The sequence below is a fragment of the Balaenoptera borealis genome (genome assembly GCF_965194805.1).
Source record: "Balaenoptera borealis genome assembly, chromosome: 11".
Classification (NCBI taxonomy): domain Eukaryota; kingdom Metazoa; phylum Chordata; class Mammalia; order Artiodactyla; family Balaenopteridae; genus Balaenoptera; species Balaenoptera borealis.
This window is the reverse complement of record NC_138868.1, coordinates 7,742,217-7,761,294: the sequence shown is the minus strand read 5'-3', so window position 1 is coordinate 7,761,294 and position 19,078 is coordinate 7,742,217. Positions and strand designations below refer to the sequence as shown.

Sequence of the window (19,078 nt, the reverse complement as noted above, 5' to 3'; positions counted from 1 at the left end):
CTGGGACACAGAGATAGGGGTAAGACAGGGAGGCAGGGGGAAGGGGCCTCCATCCTGCCCTCCACCTCCACTCCCGGGGCTGCACTGAGAGACCAGGAATTGGGCCACTATTAGTTCCTGAGCCTGTGTCTGGTCACCCCAACTAGAGAGTCAGCTCCTGAAGGCCGGGCCCCTGGCCTGATGTGTGCCTGTAACCCTACTAATCCCACCACAGTCCAGGGGACACGTCTCCGTCATTAAAATGAATGTCAAGTCACCTTGTGACCCAGGGCCACACTTGGCTCTCACTTGCCTGTGTCCCATCTATGAACCCGGCGCCTCGGGGGCCTTTGGTGGACAGAATCTCAGTCCTCCGAGACTGCTCTGATGGGACGACCCTGCTCCTGTGCATGGGGAGGGCCCTCCCGGCCCCAAAGCTCCCCCGGAAGAGGCTCTTCCTTGCTCTACATATACGTCAGCCTACCAGCAGCCTGAGCCGGTCAGCTGTCTTCCTTCCCCAGCCCCAGAAGCCAGGGCGCCAGCTACTGGCATCTTCCTCACCCTATGGGCCCTCTTCCGCCAGTCGATTCAGCCAGCTCACCTGCCTTCGCCCTCAGAGTTAAAAGGACCTGACTTGGGGGGGGGCCCTCCTCAACTCCCCTCCAGACTGGGCACAAATCTGACCTTGCCCGCCATGGCTTTACGCAAATCACCACCACGTGGTGCCCCCTATTGGGAAAGGGCTGCCTTAATCCCTTTTGTATCTGTCCCTATTTTAGAGCCACCCTGGCCCAGGGGGTGGGGAGAGGGTAGCAGGAGGCAGGGTAACACGAGGTGCACAGAGGAAGGGGGGTGGTCAGCCTGGGGGTGAGGGAAGAAGAGAGAGAAAGGGGGAGACGGGCACCGGGTAGAAAGGAAGCCAAGGGTCGGGGGAATGGAGGAAGGTCTCTGGGGAAGGCAAGGAGGGAGATGACTGAGATTAGTAAAACCCGACTGTTCCCTCAGACAAATCAAAGTCCAGACACAAAAATGGCAGGTTCGTTAGTAAAAGCAGGAAACAGGGGAATAATTCCCCCGGTCCCCCTCCACCCCAGGGGTTCATGATGCCCCTGCCCCCCAATCCCCCCGCGCAGCTTCTGGAAGGGGTGGGGCCAGCAGGGGAAGAGGGCAGAGGGGGGGCATGCGACACAGAACAGCCATCACAGCTAGGACGCGTGCAGGTTAGAGGGCCAGGGTGGGGGGCCTGGCCCAGCAGGACAGGCGAGAGAAAGGCAGCCACAGGTGGGAAGGCGTGCGGGACCGGGGGGCATTGGGAAGAACCGAGATGGAGGCGAAAGAGCTGTAGGGGTGCAGGAAGGAGAAGCTTCCTTTCAACGGAGGAAGGGAGAGGAGCCACCACTGGAACAGAGACATGTACAGGTTGTGAAAGAAAGGGATGGGACATTAGACTCAGACCTCCTTCCCCAGATGGTGACCCAGACACTCATTCCCACCACCCATTCACCACTGATCACGGATCACTGAGCCCAGACACGCCTGCTCACACATCACGTCTTACTGAAGGCAGTGGGAGGGAGTCCTGACAGGCTCATTTCCAAGCAGAATCCTTTTTGTCATCAGGACCACGGCTAGCACCCCAAGACACAGCAGATACTCTGCACCCAACCCACACCAATCCATGCAACACAGACAGACTGGGCCCTGAGTGGGGCTGAGTAGGACAAGAGGAATGAGCCACAGCTCTGCCCTGGAAGAGCCACGCCCAGCCAGGGATGAGGGGAAGGAGCACAGAAGACTCAGGAGCCCAGCGCCCAACCTCCGCTGTTCCCCAGAGACGGGGAGGGTGGCTGGAGGTGGCTGCAAGGGGCAGCCTATGACCTGGGCTCTCAACCCTCCCTACTGGCCCCACCTCTCTTCTGCTCTGCTCTGCTCTGCTCATCTCCCCCCTAGGCAGGCTGCTAGGATGTGAAACCAGGTCTTGGCCACAAATATCTCCACTCGGGCATTCCATGCCCACCGCACCCCCGGAGGAGAGGCTGGGGAAGAGGAAAATACCCCTCTGACATCATCCAGAGCCTTTCCCAGCTCCCTGCTATGATCACAGGGTCGCTGACCTTCCTGGGAGGGGGATTATTTGGGGGAGAATAAGACTGAGGGCAGGTGTTGTTAACCTGTAGGCAGGCTAGATGGGCTTTGGGGAGTCATGACACCCCTTGGCATTGTATGCAAACTGCTTCAGTGGGCTTCTTTTTCCTGTGAGAGTCCACTGCTGCCACCAAATTCTCAAAAAGCTCCTGAGCCAAAGACGGGTAAGGACAACTAGTTTAGGAAGAAGGTCCTGGCCTGCCCTTAGGACTGCGGACGTGGGAGTAGGGCATGAGGACGGGAGGATGGCCGAGGGAGCGTGTGCAGCCCTGTTCCATGTTTGACTTTAGCCATCTGCTTGGGGTGGGGAGAAGCTGAGAGAGAAACAGGTTGGAAAGACACACCAGGAAGATGACCTAACCAGCAGTGATAGCCCCACGGTGAATCCTGACGACTGGATTTAATAAAGTTTGGGAACAGAAACTTCAGGTCACAAATCCTGAGTTCTCCTATGGCCTTTACCACCTTCCAGAACAATCTCATTTTACATCTCTGACTCTCGTCTGTAAAAGGGGTTTAACAACTTCCATCACTCCTGCTTCTCCCAGGCTTACTATGAGGATCAAATGAGATCAATAAAGTGAAAGCACTGAACTCTTCCACTACTCGCTATGTGACCCCAGGCCTTCTTGGGCCTCAGTTTCCCCATCTGTTAACTGGGAATAATCTCTGCCTGCTGCCTGCAATCTAGGCATTCGTCGAGTTTAAATGATATTCACAAGGTGAGAGCTATTTAGAAGAAGCAAAGCCTCCAGTGTCACGAGCAGAGAACACTTCTTTCAGCCTGACCACACCTGACCCAAACCTCTCCACTGGTTGGCCTTTTTGATCCGGATCCACCCTCTCCCCCAAGAAGGAATACTCAAATAACAAAAAGAGTCCATATAAAGAAGTTAGTAAAAATAAATACAAAACCAACCAGAGCCCGGCTGAGGAACGCCCGGGAATCAGAGCAGGCTGAACCCTGTCTCTTCGGGTGCCCGGTTGTCTGACTCCATTCTTGGCTGAAAGAGCTGATCCCTGGGACAGGCATCTGAGGCTTTATGAGGCGACTCAGGCCACCCACGGGCACCAGCTCTGGTCGTCAAGCAGTGACGCTCACGCTAGAAAGCGTGGACTTTGGAGACTTAGAAATTCACAGGGACTTTCCTGGCAAGGGCTGAAACCAGACAGGGCTGTTTGCTTCTTGACCAACTTAACCAAGTCATTCCATCCTCCCCAGGCCCGATTCCTGGGGCATTCTGGGGTTTCATGTAGTTATTTTGGGACTGATTCCCAAGAAAGGACGGTAATAGGATCTCCAATGGGGCCAGATATGCTGTATTCTCCAGGGTTTGCTATGAGAAGGGAATTGCTTCTTTACAAAACATCCCTGCCCTGGAAACACGGAGATATAATCAGTTAACATCTCATAAAGCTTAATAAAATTATAATTCCCTTTACAGAGTACAGACGCTTTCACTTCCATTCCCCTTCTTGATCTTCACACTGACCCCATGACATAGGCAATGCAGGTGTATCAGCAGCTCGTTTGGTAGCTGAGGAAACAGCTTTAGTCCCAGTTCACACAGTTTTTAACTGAATTGAGACTAGAAGGAAGGGGAGGTCTGTAGGGCCCTGATTCTCAGATGGTATCCCCAGGGGCTGGCTTTATCTTGCCTCCCTTCTGTCCCCAAAGTCACAGTTCGGCTGTCTAGTGAAGCTCTGTAAAGAAAGAGTTCCAAATGCCCAGCTCCTAACAGGTACTCAGTGGCCTGGCCTGAGGCGTGGCACCACCGAACTCCTAGCAGCAGCAGCTGGAGAACAAGGCCTGTGGAGGGGCCGTGCTGGGACCACCACATGGCTCCACCTAAACACTGGGACGACAGAGTGGCCAAATGACGTCTTGGACCGGGGAGGGCTAGGCTGGCCGTGGCCACAGGCACTAGCTCAGGACAGGGCAAAGGATGGGACCACCACAGGTCTGTGGGTGCAGGGAAACACAGACCTGCAAGAGTATCAGGACAGGCCAGATGTGGCCTCAGAGGTACATCCTCCTGGGGAGGTGGGGGAGCCACTCAGACAGGGAGCCTCGGCTCTCATGCTTCCCTCCTCTCCAGCCAGGCAGCTACGCACACCTGGGAGGCTGGGAAGGCCAGGCAGCTGCCCCAAGCAGCGTGGGCCCCGTGGGAGCAGACACGTCCATCTGCAGGGTCCCCAGCCTGGTGTTCAGTCACTCTGCATTATTAATAGGCGATGACTAACCGCCTGCTGCCGCAGAGCCAGGACAGGGCAGGCAGGAGGGAATCCCGGGGGATGGCGCACAGCAGGGCCTGCAGGCATACGCTCCAAGGTGAGGCGAGGAGCAAAGGGCCAGCCTCAGCTTCTTCCCTGTTCCTGCCCTCCCTGTCTCCACAGCCCACCTCCTAAGAGCCCTCAGCAGCTCAGAAGCACACAGTCACGCAGCCCCCAGCTCACACCGGCGTTTACACTTGTAGAATCACCAGCAGAGAATCACAAACACACAGTACAGTCTCCCACTAACACCCCCTAAATGTCACACCAACATTTACACACAGTCGCACCCACACACCAACACACACCAGCTGCGTCTACACAGACACCCACACCAACACTCACCGGGACTGAGCCCAACCCAAACAGAGGAGCTTGGCGACAAGTACCCCGACTTCACCCCAGCTGGGCCTCCTCCTCTCACCCCCTCAACAGGGAAGGGAACCAACCCCAGTCAGAGGCCATGCGGGACAGGCAGGGGGCAGACAGGGGACAGGAGATGGAAGGGAAGGAAGGAAGACAGTGTGAGACACAGTGTTAGTCAGAGCAGCAGAGTGGTGGGGGAATGGGACACTGTCCCTGGAGGGGGGAAAAGACCATTCATGCCATGCAGGGTGTCGGGGGAGACGGAACCAGGACCCCTCAAGACTGAGAAGTGAGGGAGGGGATGCCGCTTCTTCCCTGGCAGCCAGCATGGGGCAGCTCCTAAACTGGTATGAATGGTGATTTGAAGGAGCTCTGGACCGGCCCCAGATGGCCCTGCATCCCCCAAGGCCACCTCCCTCGCTGCAGCCTGCGGAGCTGGCTGCCACTGGAGGCCTCACCCCCAGCCCCCTCCCCCAACTCAAGGGGCCTGTCCGGGAGCTGACAGTGAGCAGAGCGTAGCATGTCATGGGATGGTGTTTTCCATGGATTTTCAGGAGACCAAGAAAGAAAGTAAATCAAAGAAAAGAAACAAGGGGCAGGGCAGGGGAGAAAAGGAACAAAATAAAGCAATAAAATAAGCAGCCTGGCATCGGGGCTGGTCTAACCAGAGCCGATGAACATGGGGCCTGCCCCAGGTCTCTCTGACCAGGAATCTGAATTCAGAAGTGGGGGGTTAGGGCAGGGACAGACCAAATTCCTCAATTTCCGTTTGTCTTTTGGATTTGAGTTTGAACCAAAAAAAAAAAAAAGGAAAGAAAGAAAAGGGAAAGAGGAAAACTAAAAGAGAGAAGCAAAATCTAAAGATTGTCCAGGACGCAGAAAACAACTGGAAGAGCAAAACAACCAAAACCAAACGGGGAAAGGAAACGAAAGAGGGAGAATCGAACAGTTAAAAAAACCCACGGCAAACCAAACGGTAAGACAATTAGAGTGATATCTACCAGATAATGCAGTTTGTTTACCATAGCGTGTCCAATGCCTGCGTGCTTCACCGGAGATATGGGGGAAGGGGGTGGGGGGTGGGGTCAAAGAAAACAACAAAGACAACAACGAAAGAACAGAACGAAAAGAAAAGAAAAAGAAAATGACCAACTGTGAAACTCAAGGAAGGAGGAAAAATATATATCCATATATGTTTGGTTGTCTGTTCAGACCCTCCCACCTTAAGTTCAGCTGAAGTATTTTGTTTAAAGAAAATTAAATTATAATGGGAGGGAGAAATAAAACACACACAAAAATTAAATCCCTTCTCCCAATCCCCCCCCAACCCCTCCTCTGGATTCCTCTCCCCTCCACCATCCCCTCCGGGAAGGGCCGGCTGCAGAGAAGGGGAACAGTTAAAGACCTTGGTTAGTAGAGAAGAAAACAACAAAAGAACTGGACCAGGAAAGCAAAGACTTAAAGATGGCGACATTCCGCAGATGAGACAGAAAGGTTAGTTCGGTTTTTCACTCATACCTTGCCCCACCTGTCCCTGCCCATCCCTTGGTCCCCCAGGTTATAAGCGTGTTAGTCACACACACAGAGTTGGCAACGGGGTTTTCCAACAGAAGGTGAGAGAGGGAAGGCAGGCGGTTAAGAAGCAGACCCAATTATGCAGTATTAGTAAGTCCTATGGGCTGAAATGTTAGGGAGTTGAGGGGAAGGGAGGGAGGGGAACAGGGGTGTGAGAAAGGGATGGGCTATTGACTCAGGGAATGGACGGATGGGTTTGTTGGCTAACTGGTCAACCAGATGGCTTTCCAGAGAACTGGCTAAAGAGCAAGTTGGTACTGGCCAACTGGCTGACCAGTGACCATGTCGAGTTAATGGGTTAACTGGTTGGTGATGGGCCAGCTGGCTGTCAGACTGGGAGAAGAGTGGCCAAGGCCCCCAGAGAATCCCAGGACTGGCTCAAATGAGAGGCAATTTCATTTGGAGGCAAAGAGAAGGGGTTCCCAGGGAGCATAGGAGGGGATATGGGTGTCTGCTTTTCCTGGGGATGGAGGATAGCAAATAGATCCAGGGAGTCATGGTGGGGGGAGGGGCAGCTCTGTTTTTGGTGGGGGTGGGGGGGGTGGGGTAGGGTTGGGGTTTTTTTCTTCCCGTTTCTGTTCCTTGAGAAAGGAAGAGAGAGCAAGTCACCACCAGAACAGGGAAAAGGACACTTGCCCTCCATGGGCTGGCAGAAAGCTCACGCTCACATTAGAGCTAATCATCCCAAAACCTCTTCCCTCCCCTCCCTGCTCCCACTGAGAACTGCCTCCTCCTTCCTTCGTAAACTGACCTTTCAGAGCCCAGATTTCCCCCAGTTCTTCAATCATCCCACGCCTATTCTCTTATGCTCCTCTGGGCAGCTGTTCCCCCCAGAATGAAGCACCCCCTCACCACCACCGCTCCTGTAAGTCCCTGGAATTGGTCAGGCTTTCCCAGCAGCCCAGCCTCCTTCCACACACACCCCCAGACCCCTGCGCCTCCGCTCCCCACAGCCAGCAGCAAAAATTCACTCCCCCCACAGACCACACCATAAAAAGGAACAGAGAGGCCCACCTCTCTCTAAAATCCCTTACTCCTCTGTAAACTATAAGCCAGCTTCTTCTACCCGAGCCTCTAGAGGCCCCGCCCCCATGTGGCTTTATATTCATTTCCTCTCCTCATGGTCAAAGAACCACCTTCAAAATTACCCTTTGAGGAGGAGGAGATGGCGAAGGGGCTGAGGCAGCTTCACTTAGTGTATCAGAGATGTTGGGACACTACTGCTTGATGTCCATCAAATACTAAACTGTGCGCCCGAGAGTGTGATTGTGAGAAGGAGAGGTCTTCTAGAGACAGATCCATTAGTTAGAGAGTTATTATAACCAGTGGGCACAGGACTAATTCAGTAAGACAATTAATAAAGGCCTTGTATCATTAAAAATAACAGAATTCAATACTAAGCAGCTAGAAGAAGTGCTAAATAACCAATATTAATTATTAGTGATGCAGAAACAGTTTACATAGCAGGAAGACAAGCGTCTAACTGCAGGTGCAGAGACTGGAACAGGGGATAACACGTGGTACAAGGACTGGTCCTATCAGCCAGTAGGACCGCTGGGAAATGAAGAGGCCAACTACTCAGGACAAGGAACCATTAGCTTCAGGGCAGCTAAACCCGTGGCACCAAAAAAGGTACAAGTGCTCTGGTATCACTGCACTAGTCAAACAAGATAGGGGGAAAAAGGCATTGGAGGTAAAAGTCCAGCTACTACTCTTTTTAAATTAGAACTGGTTGTGGAGACTAGAATAAGGAAAAAATAATTTTCGACTTTCATGGACAACTTCAATTTTTAACAAGTACAAGAGCGAATTAAGAAACAAGATTGAGGGAATTCCCTGGTGGTCCAGTGGTTAGGACTCCATGCTTTCACTGCCAAAGGCACGGGTTCAATCCCTGGTCAGGGAACTAAGATCCTGCAAGCCGTGCAGCACAGCCAGATTAAAAAATAAGAAAGAAAGAAACAAGATTGAGAGGGCCTTCCACTGATGTGTCAAGAGATCCGGGCTTCCTCTGATAAATAGCGAGGTTGTGGTGGGCGAGACGGGGCCCCTCTAGACCTAGGTATTGCAGATCCAGAACCAGTCCATGGTGATCATGCCCGAGGGGGCAATTGTGGCCAAATACTACAGTGGAGCCTCCACTGGAACCCATCCTGGCACCTGTAACACAGCAGCCCATGCCTTCCCGAATGCCGGGATCGGGAGGGCTGAGGCTTCAGACTAACAAATGAGCAAGGAAAGCTTTGCCCCACCCACAGAAACAGCTAGAGGGCTCCTGGAGGCCAGGAGCACAAGGATGACGGTGCATGATGAGGGAGGAGGGCATCAAGTCACAGAGGGAAGAAGTCAGTCATTGTAGCAAGTATAACTTACCATGGCCAAGGGCCTTTGACAAAACTTTACCCCATCTTCACCTTGATCTATCGGCATAGCTCCAGCCCTTCAAGAAAGCCAAGAAGGGGATTATACGCACAAATCACAAAAGTCTGAGTGAAGGCAATCTCTGTGGAGCTTGAGCAAGAGACGCTCAGGACAAAGAGAAGAGGACTCAGAGATAAGAGGGGCCCATTGGGCTTCCCTGGTGGCGCAGTGGTTGAGAATCTGCCTGCCAGTGCAGGGGACACGGGTTCGAGCCCTGGTCTGGGAAGATCCCACATGCCAGGAAGCAACTAGGCCCATGAGCCACAATTGCTGAGCCTGCGCGTCTGGAGCCTGTGCTCCGCAACGAGAGGCCGCGATAGTGAGAGGCCCGCGCACCGCGATGAAGAGCGGCCCCCACTTGCCGCAACTAGAGAAAGCCCTCGCACAGAAACGAAGACCCAACACAGCCATAAATAAATAAATAATAATAAAAAAAAAAAGAGGGGCCCATTTTTCCAAGAGACAAGCAGAACATTTAGATGGTTCAAGATTTGGGAACACCCAAGAATGGCGGTACCACAAGACGAACGACAGGCACCTTAGCAGTGCGCACCAAGGCCGGCAGCCAGGCCCTCCCGGGAGGCAGAAAGATGGAGTCAGACTCCCATCCTCCCACTTCCTGCGGGACAGCCTTGGGCCAGCTCTTCAACCTCGCTGGTGAAATAGGAGTATCTCCCACTTCACAGGATTGTTCGAAAAGTTAGGTGAGATACAAAAGAGAAAAGAGACCCTTAAACTTGGGGGTTCCGGAGGAGGAGAGATGTGAGGGTGCAATCTGATTAATGCTGTAAGAAAGGGACAGGTCCTGAGGAGACTCTGAGGGGGCGGGAGAGTAAAGTGAGGTGGAGTTTTTCCCAGAGGACAAAAGATATTTCTGGGCACCTATGAAATAGATCTGCTGGATCCTCATGTCCAAAACCTCACCAACTGGCTTCAAGAAAAAGCCCAAAGGAACCAGCAAAACCACTAGAAAAACAAATAAAAACACTCAGTAGTTGCTGGTATTAAGCTCTCAAGGAGCTTACCATGTAGAAATAGAGAAAAGAGGTGAACACAAATTATTGACCATGCAGACAGAGTGTGATGATAGGGCCAGAGCACAGCAAAGAGGGAGACTGGCCAGGGGGCCCGGAGGATCAAGGAAGGCCTTACAAAAAAGGTGGCGGTTCAGCTGGGCCTGAAGGATTGGAAAAAAAAAAAAACCCCACAACTAACAATAATGACGGCAGCAAGCCCTCCGCGGCTCACGCGGTGCCAGGCACAGGCCGTCACCTCAGCTACTCCTCAAAGGCCCCTCTCACTTTGCACAGAGAGGTTACATTACTTGCCTCGAGTCACTCCAACTAGTGGCAGAGCTGGGATTTGAACCCAGTCTGTCCGACTCAAACCCCAGCTCTAGGGTTTCACCCGGCAGAAGGGAGGGTGAACGGTGGTGTTGGCGGGAGCTCTGTGGGAACGAGGTGGGCAGCTCGGGAAGCCAGTATAGACAGGGTGTGTAGAGCAGCACAGTTAGGCCCTAAGATGGGGCGTGTGACAGGCCGGAGAGACAGGGCAGCCCAGGCCAGAAGGTGGGGGAGGGAGTCCCAAGTGCCTGCCAGGCCCCATCCTTGGGGGATGTCTCTCCTTGGGGCCCAGAGGGGCTCCCGAAAATCTCCCCACTGAGGAACGGCCTCATGGGAGCTGGGCGGGTGGAAGCTCCACATGATATTTTGGGAGCCAGCTTGTCTTCCAGAGTTCGTGCTGGCTAGTGATGAAATGGGTTGGCACTCGGCTTACGTGGTGGGGGGAGGCATACTGCGTGTGGGAGGAGGGTGGGCCCAGGATTAAAAATAGGCCTCAGGGAATCCTCAGAGGGAATTATTCCTGCAAAGATCCCCCAAGAGACACCACCGGGCACAGGGTCCTCAAGGCTGGGCTCGGAGGGAGAGGAGGGCGAGAGCGGGGTGTGGTCTCAGTCAGGTGTCCTCCGCTGCTGACTGCAATGTTCTAGGAGTCTCTGGACGATTCCGGGGATCACTATCTGGTTCAGGGGAGGGGGGTGAAATTCTGCCTCCTTCCAGTTTCCCAAAGCTGCAGGACCAAGAGGAAGGGAGACCCCTCAGTGCTTGTCCTGGGGCAGGCTCTCCCCAGGAGGCAGCCTCCCCGGCTGTTCTAATCACTTGGGGAAAACAGCGTGGATCCCAGTGTCCTCAGATCCCAGCCATCTACCCTAAAGGCAGAAGCAAATGTCATTTCTTACCTCACCCCCCCATCCCCGTCTTTGCTCCTGGCCACTCCCAACCCAACGTCACTCCTAAGATCATAAAAGGATCTTTCCAATCCCAGGACACCACGTGGCCCCTGTATAAATGTGTCTGCACAGGGTTTCTCCCCTTCTTCACACTACTGACATTTGGGGCCAGATAATTCTTTGCTGTGGGGCTGCCCTGTGCATTGTGGGATGTTTAGCAGCATCTTGGCCTCTACCCACTACATGCCAGTAGCACCCTCCCTGAGTTGTGACACCCAAAATGCTTCCAGACATTGCGAAGTGTCTCCTGGGGGGCACTCCGCCCTCGGTTGAGAACCACTGCTCTAGGGACAACAGGACCCAATAAATTATTAGAAGCCCTGAAAGACAGGCACTCAAAAGGCCTGGTGAGGATGGACTTGGCCACAGGCTAGGCCCTGAGCAAGGGCAATGAATCCAGAGCAGAGCCTTAGGGCTGCCCTTCCATCCCCCTGATGGTCACAATGACCAAAAAAGGGCTGCAGCTCATATTTACGGATGTGGACTGGAGTCAAATAAATCTCTCCAGAAACCCTTTCTAAGGAGACCTCTCAATCAAAGTCTTAAAGCAGACACCCTCTTTGGCCCCGAAGGCTTATGTTCAGGTCAGCATGCTGACTCTGCTCTGACCCATCCGGCACAGCAGGCCAGGGGGATGTGGTCACCAGTTACCAGCTCAGACCCGGGACTCTGTGAGCCCCGGGAAGAGGCTACAATGGGTCCCTGTCCACACTCAGTACTGCTGAGGCCAGGCCTCACTCCCTCCGTATGGCGTCCCCGCCTTCCCTGGTCACAGACCTCTCGTTCCTCTCCAGGCCTCTCGAGTTCCTAGAACGTTTAAGATCCCTGCCGCTCAGCCGGCCCTTGTGTGCCTTTGCTCTGTCCACTTTTAACCGCCTCATCCTGTCTCCTCAAGAGCCGAAGGGCCAGGAGGGCGGGGCCCATGTCTTTTTTCCCTCGGTACCCAGTACAGATGGACAATATATTGGCCAAAGGACACGTGGATAGGGACTCTGGGCTTGCAGCGTGTTGCCAAAGGCAGTACCAGGTGACAGCGCTGGTCCTGGGGAGGGAACGTCAGCAAGAAGGCAACTCCGCCCAGCCCTGCAGTAAATGTGGGTGGCACCTAAAAGTATGACAAACAGCACACACACTCAGGTTTGCTCAGACGGTGGTGACAACACAGGACAGCCCTCCGGCAGGGTCAGGGGATGATGCGACGGTGAAGGGGGCACCACCCTGAGGAGGAGTGCCGCTCTTCAGAGCTCGGGGCGCACTGAGAGCAGGTGCCTGGGTGGGAGCCGAGTACAGCAGGGAGCAGCGGCTCGGAGAGAGCAGGCGGGTTCGTCACGGTGTCCCTGCAGCAAGGGGAAGGCACCCGAGGAGGGGGACTCCCCATTAGATCATCACTCAGTGGGCTGAAGAAGAGCAGGTAAGAACAGTGTGAGGTCAGCCGGAATCCCGCCCCCCACGAGCCTTTCAGTGGGAAGAAGGGGAGGAGGAGAGGGCAGGTGACAGTGACGGTGAAGAGCAGAGTCATCGGAAGTTCAGCCACCAGGAAGCTCAGCTAGAACCAGGAAATACAGAGCAGATACCTAGTAAGAGAAGGGCTGCAAACCAGCCAAGACAGCACCTCCCAGGGCACAGAGGCTCCGTGCTCCTGGTTGCACTGAGCTTGCTGGGGGTGGAGCTGGAAAAGTGTCCCTGCCACCTGCTACAGAAACTGGTGGACCCGGAGAGAAGGACCAGCAAGAGTCTGGGCACCTGGGCCCCAGGTGCCAAGCGATCAGGGCACGGAGTCAGAAGGTGGATCCAGGAGCCGCTGAGGATGCACAGCGGCTTCTCCTGCTTTGGAAGAAGGGTCTGGCTCGGACTCTGCTTGAGGCGGGAACTTCTCGGGGCTGGAAACAAGCTGTGGAGCCTGCTGTCAAGCAGAAGCCCGGCCAGAGGGAACGCTTCGCCCGCCATAGCCACCCTGCGCCTCGCGAGAGGCGAAGAGGCCACTGAGAGGACAGCGCCGACGCCCAGACGCATCAGCCCCCGGGGTGGGGGGAGTCTGCGAGACGGAGCTGAGGGGACGCTGAGGACACTGTCCTGCCTGCAGGGGCTGCCCCAAGAGTCTCCTCGAGCTCCCGCATGGGCTGGCCTGGAAGCCACGGAAAGACAGCCACCGACCGGTGGGAGAGCCTGCGTCCCTTCGGAGGGACGGGAAGGGACAGGGGAGAGAGGGTACTGCCCGGACGAGAGGCAGGACCCAGCACCTCGCCAGTCCGTTCACCTCTCACGCCTGCTGCCCCGACCTTGCTCTGAGCCCAGGCCTGCCTCTGCCCTAGAAAGGCCCCGCCTAAGGGCAGGCCGCACCCCACCCCACATGGCCCAGGCTTCCTGCCCTAATGGGACACCGACTCAACCAGAGTCTGGCCAGAGTCTCCCCATCCCGTAGCCCCCCAGGGCCCCGCAAGTTCAGGTTCTATCTCATTCCTCCCAGCCCCCGAATCGCCCTCCTGCCAGATTACCAGATTCCTCAGCCCCAACCCTTGAACCCAGCCCCTGGCACCAGTCGGAGCCTGGCCCTTCCTCTTCCCTCGGGCTCCGGCCCCGGGGCAGCCTCCTCCCTAGCACAGTATCCTGGTCCTTGAAGCCTGCCCCCTGCGGCTGCGCTCCTGGACCCTCCCAGCCCACCCGCGGCCTAAACCTCCTTCAGAACCACGCCTTGCTGCTGGCCCTGACGCCTCGCCCCCGCACCCCAGACAGCCCGCTCTCCCCACTCCCGTTCTGTCCCAGATACAGCTGGCCCCTGGCCTTCTTCTTGCTCCCCCTACCTGGCGCAGGTTTCGAGTGACCCGGACGTCGTGCCAGGCGTTGTCGTTGAACTTGCCGTTGACGGGTTCCACAAGGGCCTCAAAGGCTCCCGAGCCCAGGTTGATGACGAGCCAGACGGCCCCAGATTTGAGGGACAGGTTGACATAGTCGGCCGACTTGCCCGTGTGCAGCATCAGCCCGTTGCGCTGCAGCGTGCGGAAGGCCAGTGTGATCTCGTCCGTGCTGCTCTGGATCGGGTTGTGTGACAGGTCATAGCAGAAGAACTCATTGCCTTTGAAGGTCGCCACAAACTCCTCCTTGCCTGGATGCCGCGGTGGGGAAACGGGAGAGGGCTGAGTGGGGCAGGGCACTCCAGACCCTCCCTCTTCCCCTCCAGCCACCCAGGCGCAGGTCCTGGGCACCGGGAGCCCCTCGATCCCAACTGCAAGCTTTAGGCTCTCTCCCCTCCCCGTGCTGTCCACCCTCTTCTCTGGACCCTGCCGTCTTTGCTGTCAGAAGTCAGCTTCCCCCATGTCTGTCTCCAAAGCACGAGGCTGCTAAGTGGCTCTCACACTGCCAGCTGACAACTAAGCTGCCACAGGGCCAAGTGAAGCAGACATTCTCACTGTCTCCCCCGACACTGGCCCTCCATCGGCCACCCCCCTTAACAAAAGGATGTGGAAGAGCAACAAGGAACTGCACCGGACATCTTCCCGGAGTGCCCCCCTATGGCGGGGGCACCAAGGGTCTCCTGAGTGCAGCCCACCTCCCCCTCCCGCCTCTTCTGCCATTCTCAGTGCCTGGGGACAGTCTGAGGCCTCACCACATGGGGTGGGACTAGTAGGCCTACTTCGTAGCAGTGAGCAGATGAGGAGAATGGGGTGGAGGAGGCAGGGGGAAGACACATGGGAGGCGATGCAGGTGGCAAGGATGTGCGTCAGGGAGCAGTGGGCCACTGGGCGGGGCTGACACAGGTGGCCACCATGCCAGCTGTCACCGCCCCCCCAGCTTCCTAGTTCAACCTGAGAGGACAGCACAGACAGGCCCTAGGCAGAGAGCCTCCAAGGGTCCCCAGAGGGCAGGTGTGGGACCCTGTGTGCCAGGAGATGGCTGGGGGCAAAAGTGCACGGGCAGGCCCGGCTCTCGTGTGTGTGTGCGTGAGTGTGTGTGCACGGGTAAGCGCCCTGCATGGGGTTCCTTCCACTGGCACACTTTAAACAGGAGTGAAAACAACTGGGAGGGCCTTAGGGACTTTTAGCGTTCTGTAAGTGGGTGACAATGGCTCCGTGGAAGGAAGGTGGGTCCCAGCCCCACACCTTCACAAGCCGGAGCCCACACAGAGGGAAGAAAACAGGCCGTGGAGTCAAGGGAGCGCAGAGGACCTGGACTCTGACAGTTTCTCCTCCCAGCAGGCGGTGGCACAACAGCTGGGCCCACCCACCTTGCAGGGTGGATGGGGGGCGAACAAGACGGCTGGCCAAGGGCCTTCATGGAGTGCAGAGATTCTCAGCACAGGTCCCCAGGCCCAGGAAGAAGCAGGGCACGATGCCGGTGCGGGGGGCACACGTGGCCTTCAGAGGCCCCTGCTCCCCTGTGGGCCGGGCCCCAGCAGCAGGCGCCCCGTGTGGAAGCCGTGGCTCTCTGGGTGCCTCTCCTGCAGATGCCTCTCCCCTGCACAACGGCCCCACTCTCTCCCTCCGGGCAGTCTGCCCACAGACTCAGTCCTCACTGCTTCCGGATGCCAAGGCACCAGCTGCTGCCCCAGAGCCTGGCACCGCACTCACTGCAGCTGGCCAGGCCCGGTTTCCTGAGGTCACAGGGCAGTGAGGCTGGTGGGGCATCGGCCACACGGGGACAGCCACAAGCCCCACTCTGCCTACCTTGGGGCTCCAGTGGGAAGGGCCAGAAAACCAAGAGGAGGAGTCAAGGAGAAACAAGAAGGGAAAGACTGGCGATGTGGAGGGAGGCCACGTAGAGAAGGAGAAAGATGGACCATGAGGGACAGAAGGGAAATGGAGACAGCGCAGAGCTGTGAGGGAGCAAGAGGTGATGGGGGGAAGCAATCTGGATAAAGACGAAGGCAAGCTGGGAGGGGACAGGTAAGGGTGATGGGAAGAGGGCCCTCAAGGAAAAGGGGACAGAGACCTCCCAGGAAAGGAAGCCAAGGGTTTCTCGGGGCCTTCCTGTTTCCATAGCAACCAGGCCTGCTGCCCAGGCAGAGGGGGGGGGGGGGGGCTCAAGGACCAGAAAAGGGAATGTGTTTGACCTTGAGTTTGCTCCGCATCCTACTCCCTCCCAGAAGCCGGGCCTCCCCTCCCACTCCCTCACCTTCACTACAGTCAAAGCAAATATTAAAGGGAGAGTCAAACAGAAGGAAAGGAAAGAATAAGGCAACCACGTGAGAAAGTGATTGGAACAGAACAAAAGAGGCCAGTAAAAAGGAGAGAGGCGGGCCTAAGGCTGGACCACGGCTGCCAAGGCAAAGTGGAGAAATGAGGCCATTCCTTGACTCCTCTGGGCTCTGGCTCTGGTCTCCTAGGAGAGGAGGCAGAGCCAGCCACTCTGGAGCCAGAGTCTACATGTTCTCCAACGCCCGTCACCGCCACAGACCCAGGTAGGCCCAGGGATGGAAAGAGGCTTGGAGCAGCCAGAGGGAACCTGAAAGAATTGGGGGAGAGCGACAGAAAACAGATGAGCAAATGCGAACAAGAAAACCCAAGGTGGTGGGAAGGACAGAGATAGCCCCTGAGTGGGGAGGAGGCAGTAGGACCTCTAGGGATTAGTGTGTCAGGTAAGCACGTGGGGGCTGCCCTGCCAACCATGCTCAGAAGAGCACCAACCAGATCTAAGAGGAGCGAGACCTGAAACAGCAGGGGGCGCTCTCCCACACCTCGCCGCGCGGACGACCCCGGAACTACAACTCCCAGCAGCACTTGAACAGTTACCCACTCCTAATAGTCCCTGGCACTGGAAGGGGGTCATTGCTGATACCTGTTTATCTCCCAGGGTCAGGGAATGTGGAGCCCCACAAGTGTCTGCAGTCAAGCTGAATGTGGCTAGAGACCAGTTGTTGTGGTCCTGGATCTCTAATGGCCATGGCGGGGCAGAGCAGCTGCCTCCTTTCCAGGCCCAGCTCAAAGCCCTCCTCTGGGAAGGTCTCCAGCCCCCTTAGCCCCTCCCTATGCTCAAGCACTACAGCTGTCTGTTCTGCTCATTTGGCACTTACTGCCTAGTAACATCTTGTACTGCTCCCTTGGGAGGAAGTGTGATGTGAGAAAGAAGACCTGGGCACTAATGCTGGCTCTTGCACCAGCTTTGTGACCTTGGCCGAGAGGCAACATCTCTAAGCCCCAGCTTCCTCCTCAGGACAAAGGAACTCATCATCGGCCTACCTCACAGGTCACCGTGGGCATCTAGAAAGAGACCAGACCAGGTGAGGCTTCATAAACTGTAAACCATTCCACAAATAAACGACTCTTACACTGGGATGTAACTTCCTCTGTGTGTATGTGCTGCCTCTCTCTCTAGATCAATGAATAAATTAACTCCTCTGCACAAAGTCTGCACTTTCCCTATACTTTGCACGTACCACACTTTATTGTAGTTCTTTGTTAGAACATCAATGAGCCCCTTGAGAACAGAGCCCATTCACCCATTTAAAATAAATCTGCTGAGCACACACCTACATCTGTGCCAGGAGCTGTGGAAAGCACCAGGGGTATACCAACGAAAATACCCAACCACTGTCCTCAGGGAGCTCGGTCAAGTTGGGGAGGCAAACAGGTAAAGTGACAGTTACTCGCCGTGTGGCGAGTGACGTAATGGATGTGTAGACAAAGGGAACGCCGAGCAGCTTCTGGGTTTGCCTGGGGAGTTTGGGGGAGACTTCCAGTGTGGTGGCCTGGCTGCTTTTTCGAGAGTCAGCTGAAAGAGATACCAAATGGTTGGGGAAGAGGGCAGGGATGGCAGGAATCCAGGCCAACAGAACAGCGAGAACTAAAGAATGGGACTTGATAGCCCCAGGGCCTGGCACCCGCTGGCGCTCCTTGAGGGGTTGCTACACTGCCCTGTAAACTTCTTAGGGAAGAGAGTCTCTTAAGAGAGGCAGCCTCACACAGGTTCGAGCCCTGGTCCGGGAAGATCCCACATGCCGTGGAGCAACTAAGCCCACGAGTCACAACTACTCAGCCCGCGTGCCACAACTGTTGAAGCCCACGCGCCTAGAGCCCGTGCTCTGCAACAAGAGAAGCCACCGCAGTGAGAAGCCCGCGCACCGCAACGAAGAATAGCCCCCTCTCGCCGCAACTAGAGAAAGCCCGCGCACAGCAACGAAGACCCAACGCAGCCAAAAATAAATAAATAAAATAAATGAATTTATTTAAAAAAAAAAAAAAAAAAAGAGAGAGAGAGAGAGGCAGCCTCAGTGCAGAAAAAAAAAGGAGCTTGAAACCTACAGCCCTGAGACAGGATAAAGGGGCCCGGGCTGGCCTCAGGGGCATTGGCAAGCGTCAGTTTCCTCATCTGTAAAGCAAGGGCAATGAGCCCTTCCACAGGGGGTTGTGAAGGCTCATTTAGGTGACGCATGTGACACATAACTTATCATAAATGCCACATCTCCCATCCAGAATCCCCCTGGGCTGACACCTATCGTGCTTGCAGAATTTGATGGTTAAATGGGGGGCTGACCCTGCTGCCTAGCCACTCTCCCAGAGAAACAGATACTTTCTAGTCATCCCTGTTCTTTGGCCTGAACAACTGCCACAAAAAGACATCTGTGGGGACTTCCCTGGCGGTCCAGTGGTTAAGACTCAGCGCTTCCACCACAGGGAGCATGGGTTCAAGCCCTGGTCGGGGAACTAAGATCAGCGCGGCCAAGAAAAAGATCCGTGTTCTAGAAAGAGGTCATCAGGACAAATGGGCTTTGGGAAAGAAATGGAGGTTTGTGGCCCTTTACACCGAGGCAGGTACTGCGGGTGGACCTCAGAGGGGCTTGAAGGGGACATGCCTCTATTGACTCAGCTGCCCTCCAGAAAGTGAAGCTGGCCTACAGAGGGTGAGGGCTGGGCTCTCGGGGGACCGTGGGGTCACTGACCTTTTGTCGGCTGGTGCACATCGCTGGCTCCTCCTCTCCCGGCCCCCCCCTCGGAGAACAGTAAGGACCCTACTGGAGAAGCAGAATTGGGGAGTCAGGCACGGGGGGCTACCCAGGCAGTCCCACCCCAGCCTTGAGGCGATGGAGGGCCCTGT

The 19,078-nt window shown here is 55.7% G+C and overlaps 1 protein-coding gene across 27 annotated transcripts in view; it reads right to left on the bottom strand.

The window, feature by feature from the left end:
• Positions 1–19,078, bottom strand: part of NRXN2 (neurexin 2) — a 109,509-nt gene that overhangs the window by 61,923 nt on the left and 28,508 nt on the right. For 10 of the 27 annotated variants that reach the window (XM_082343971.1, XM_082343978.1, XM_082343975.1 and 7 more), the window contains 3 exons: positions 18,924–18,995; positions 13,852–14,153; positions 5,766–5,810 (listed from right to left, as the gene is read on the bottom strand). In XM_082343971.1, coding sequence (XP_082200097.1) covers positions 5,766–5,810; positions 13,852–14,153; positions 18,924–18,995 — 419 coding nt within the window. The remainder of the gene's footprint in view (positions 1–5,765; positions 5,811–13,851; positions 14,154–18,923; positions 18,996–19,078) is intronic. The other 17 variants (XM_082343995.1, XM_082343996.1, XM_082343980.1 and 14 more) reach the window with 5 other exon arrangements.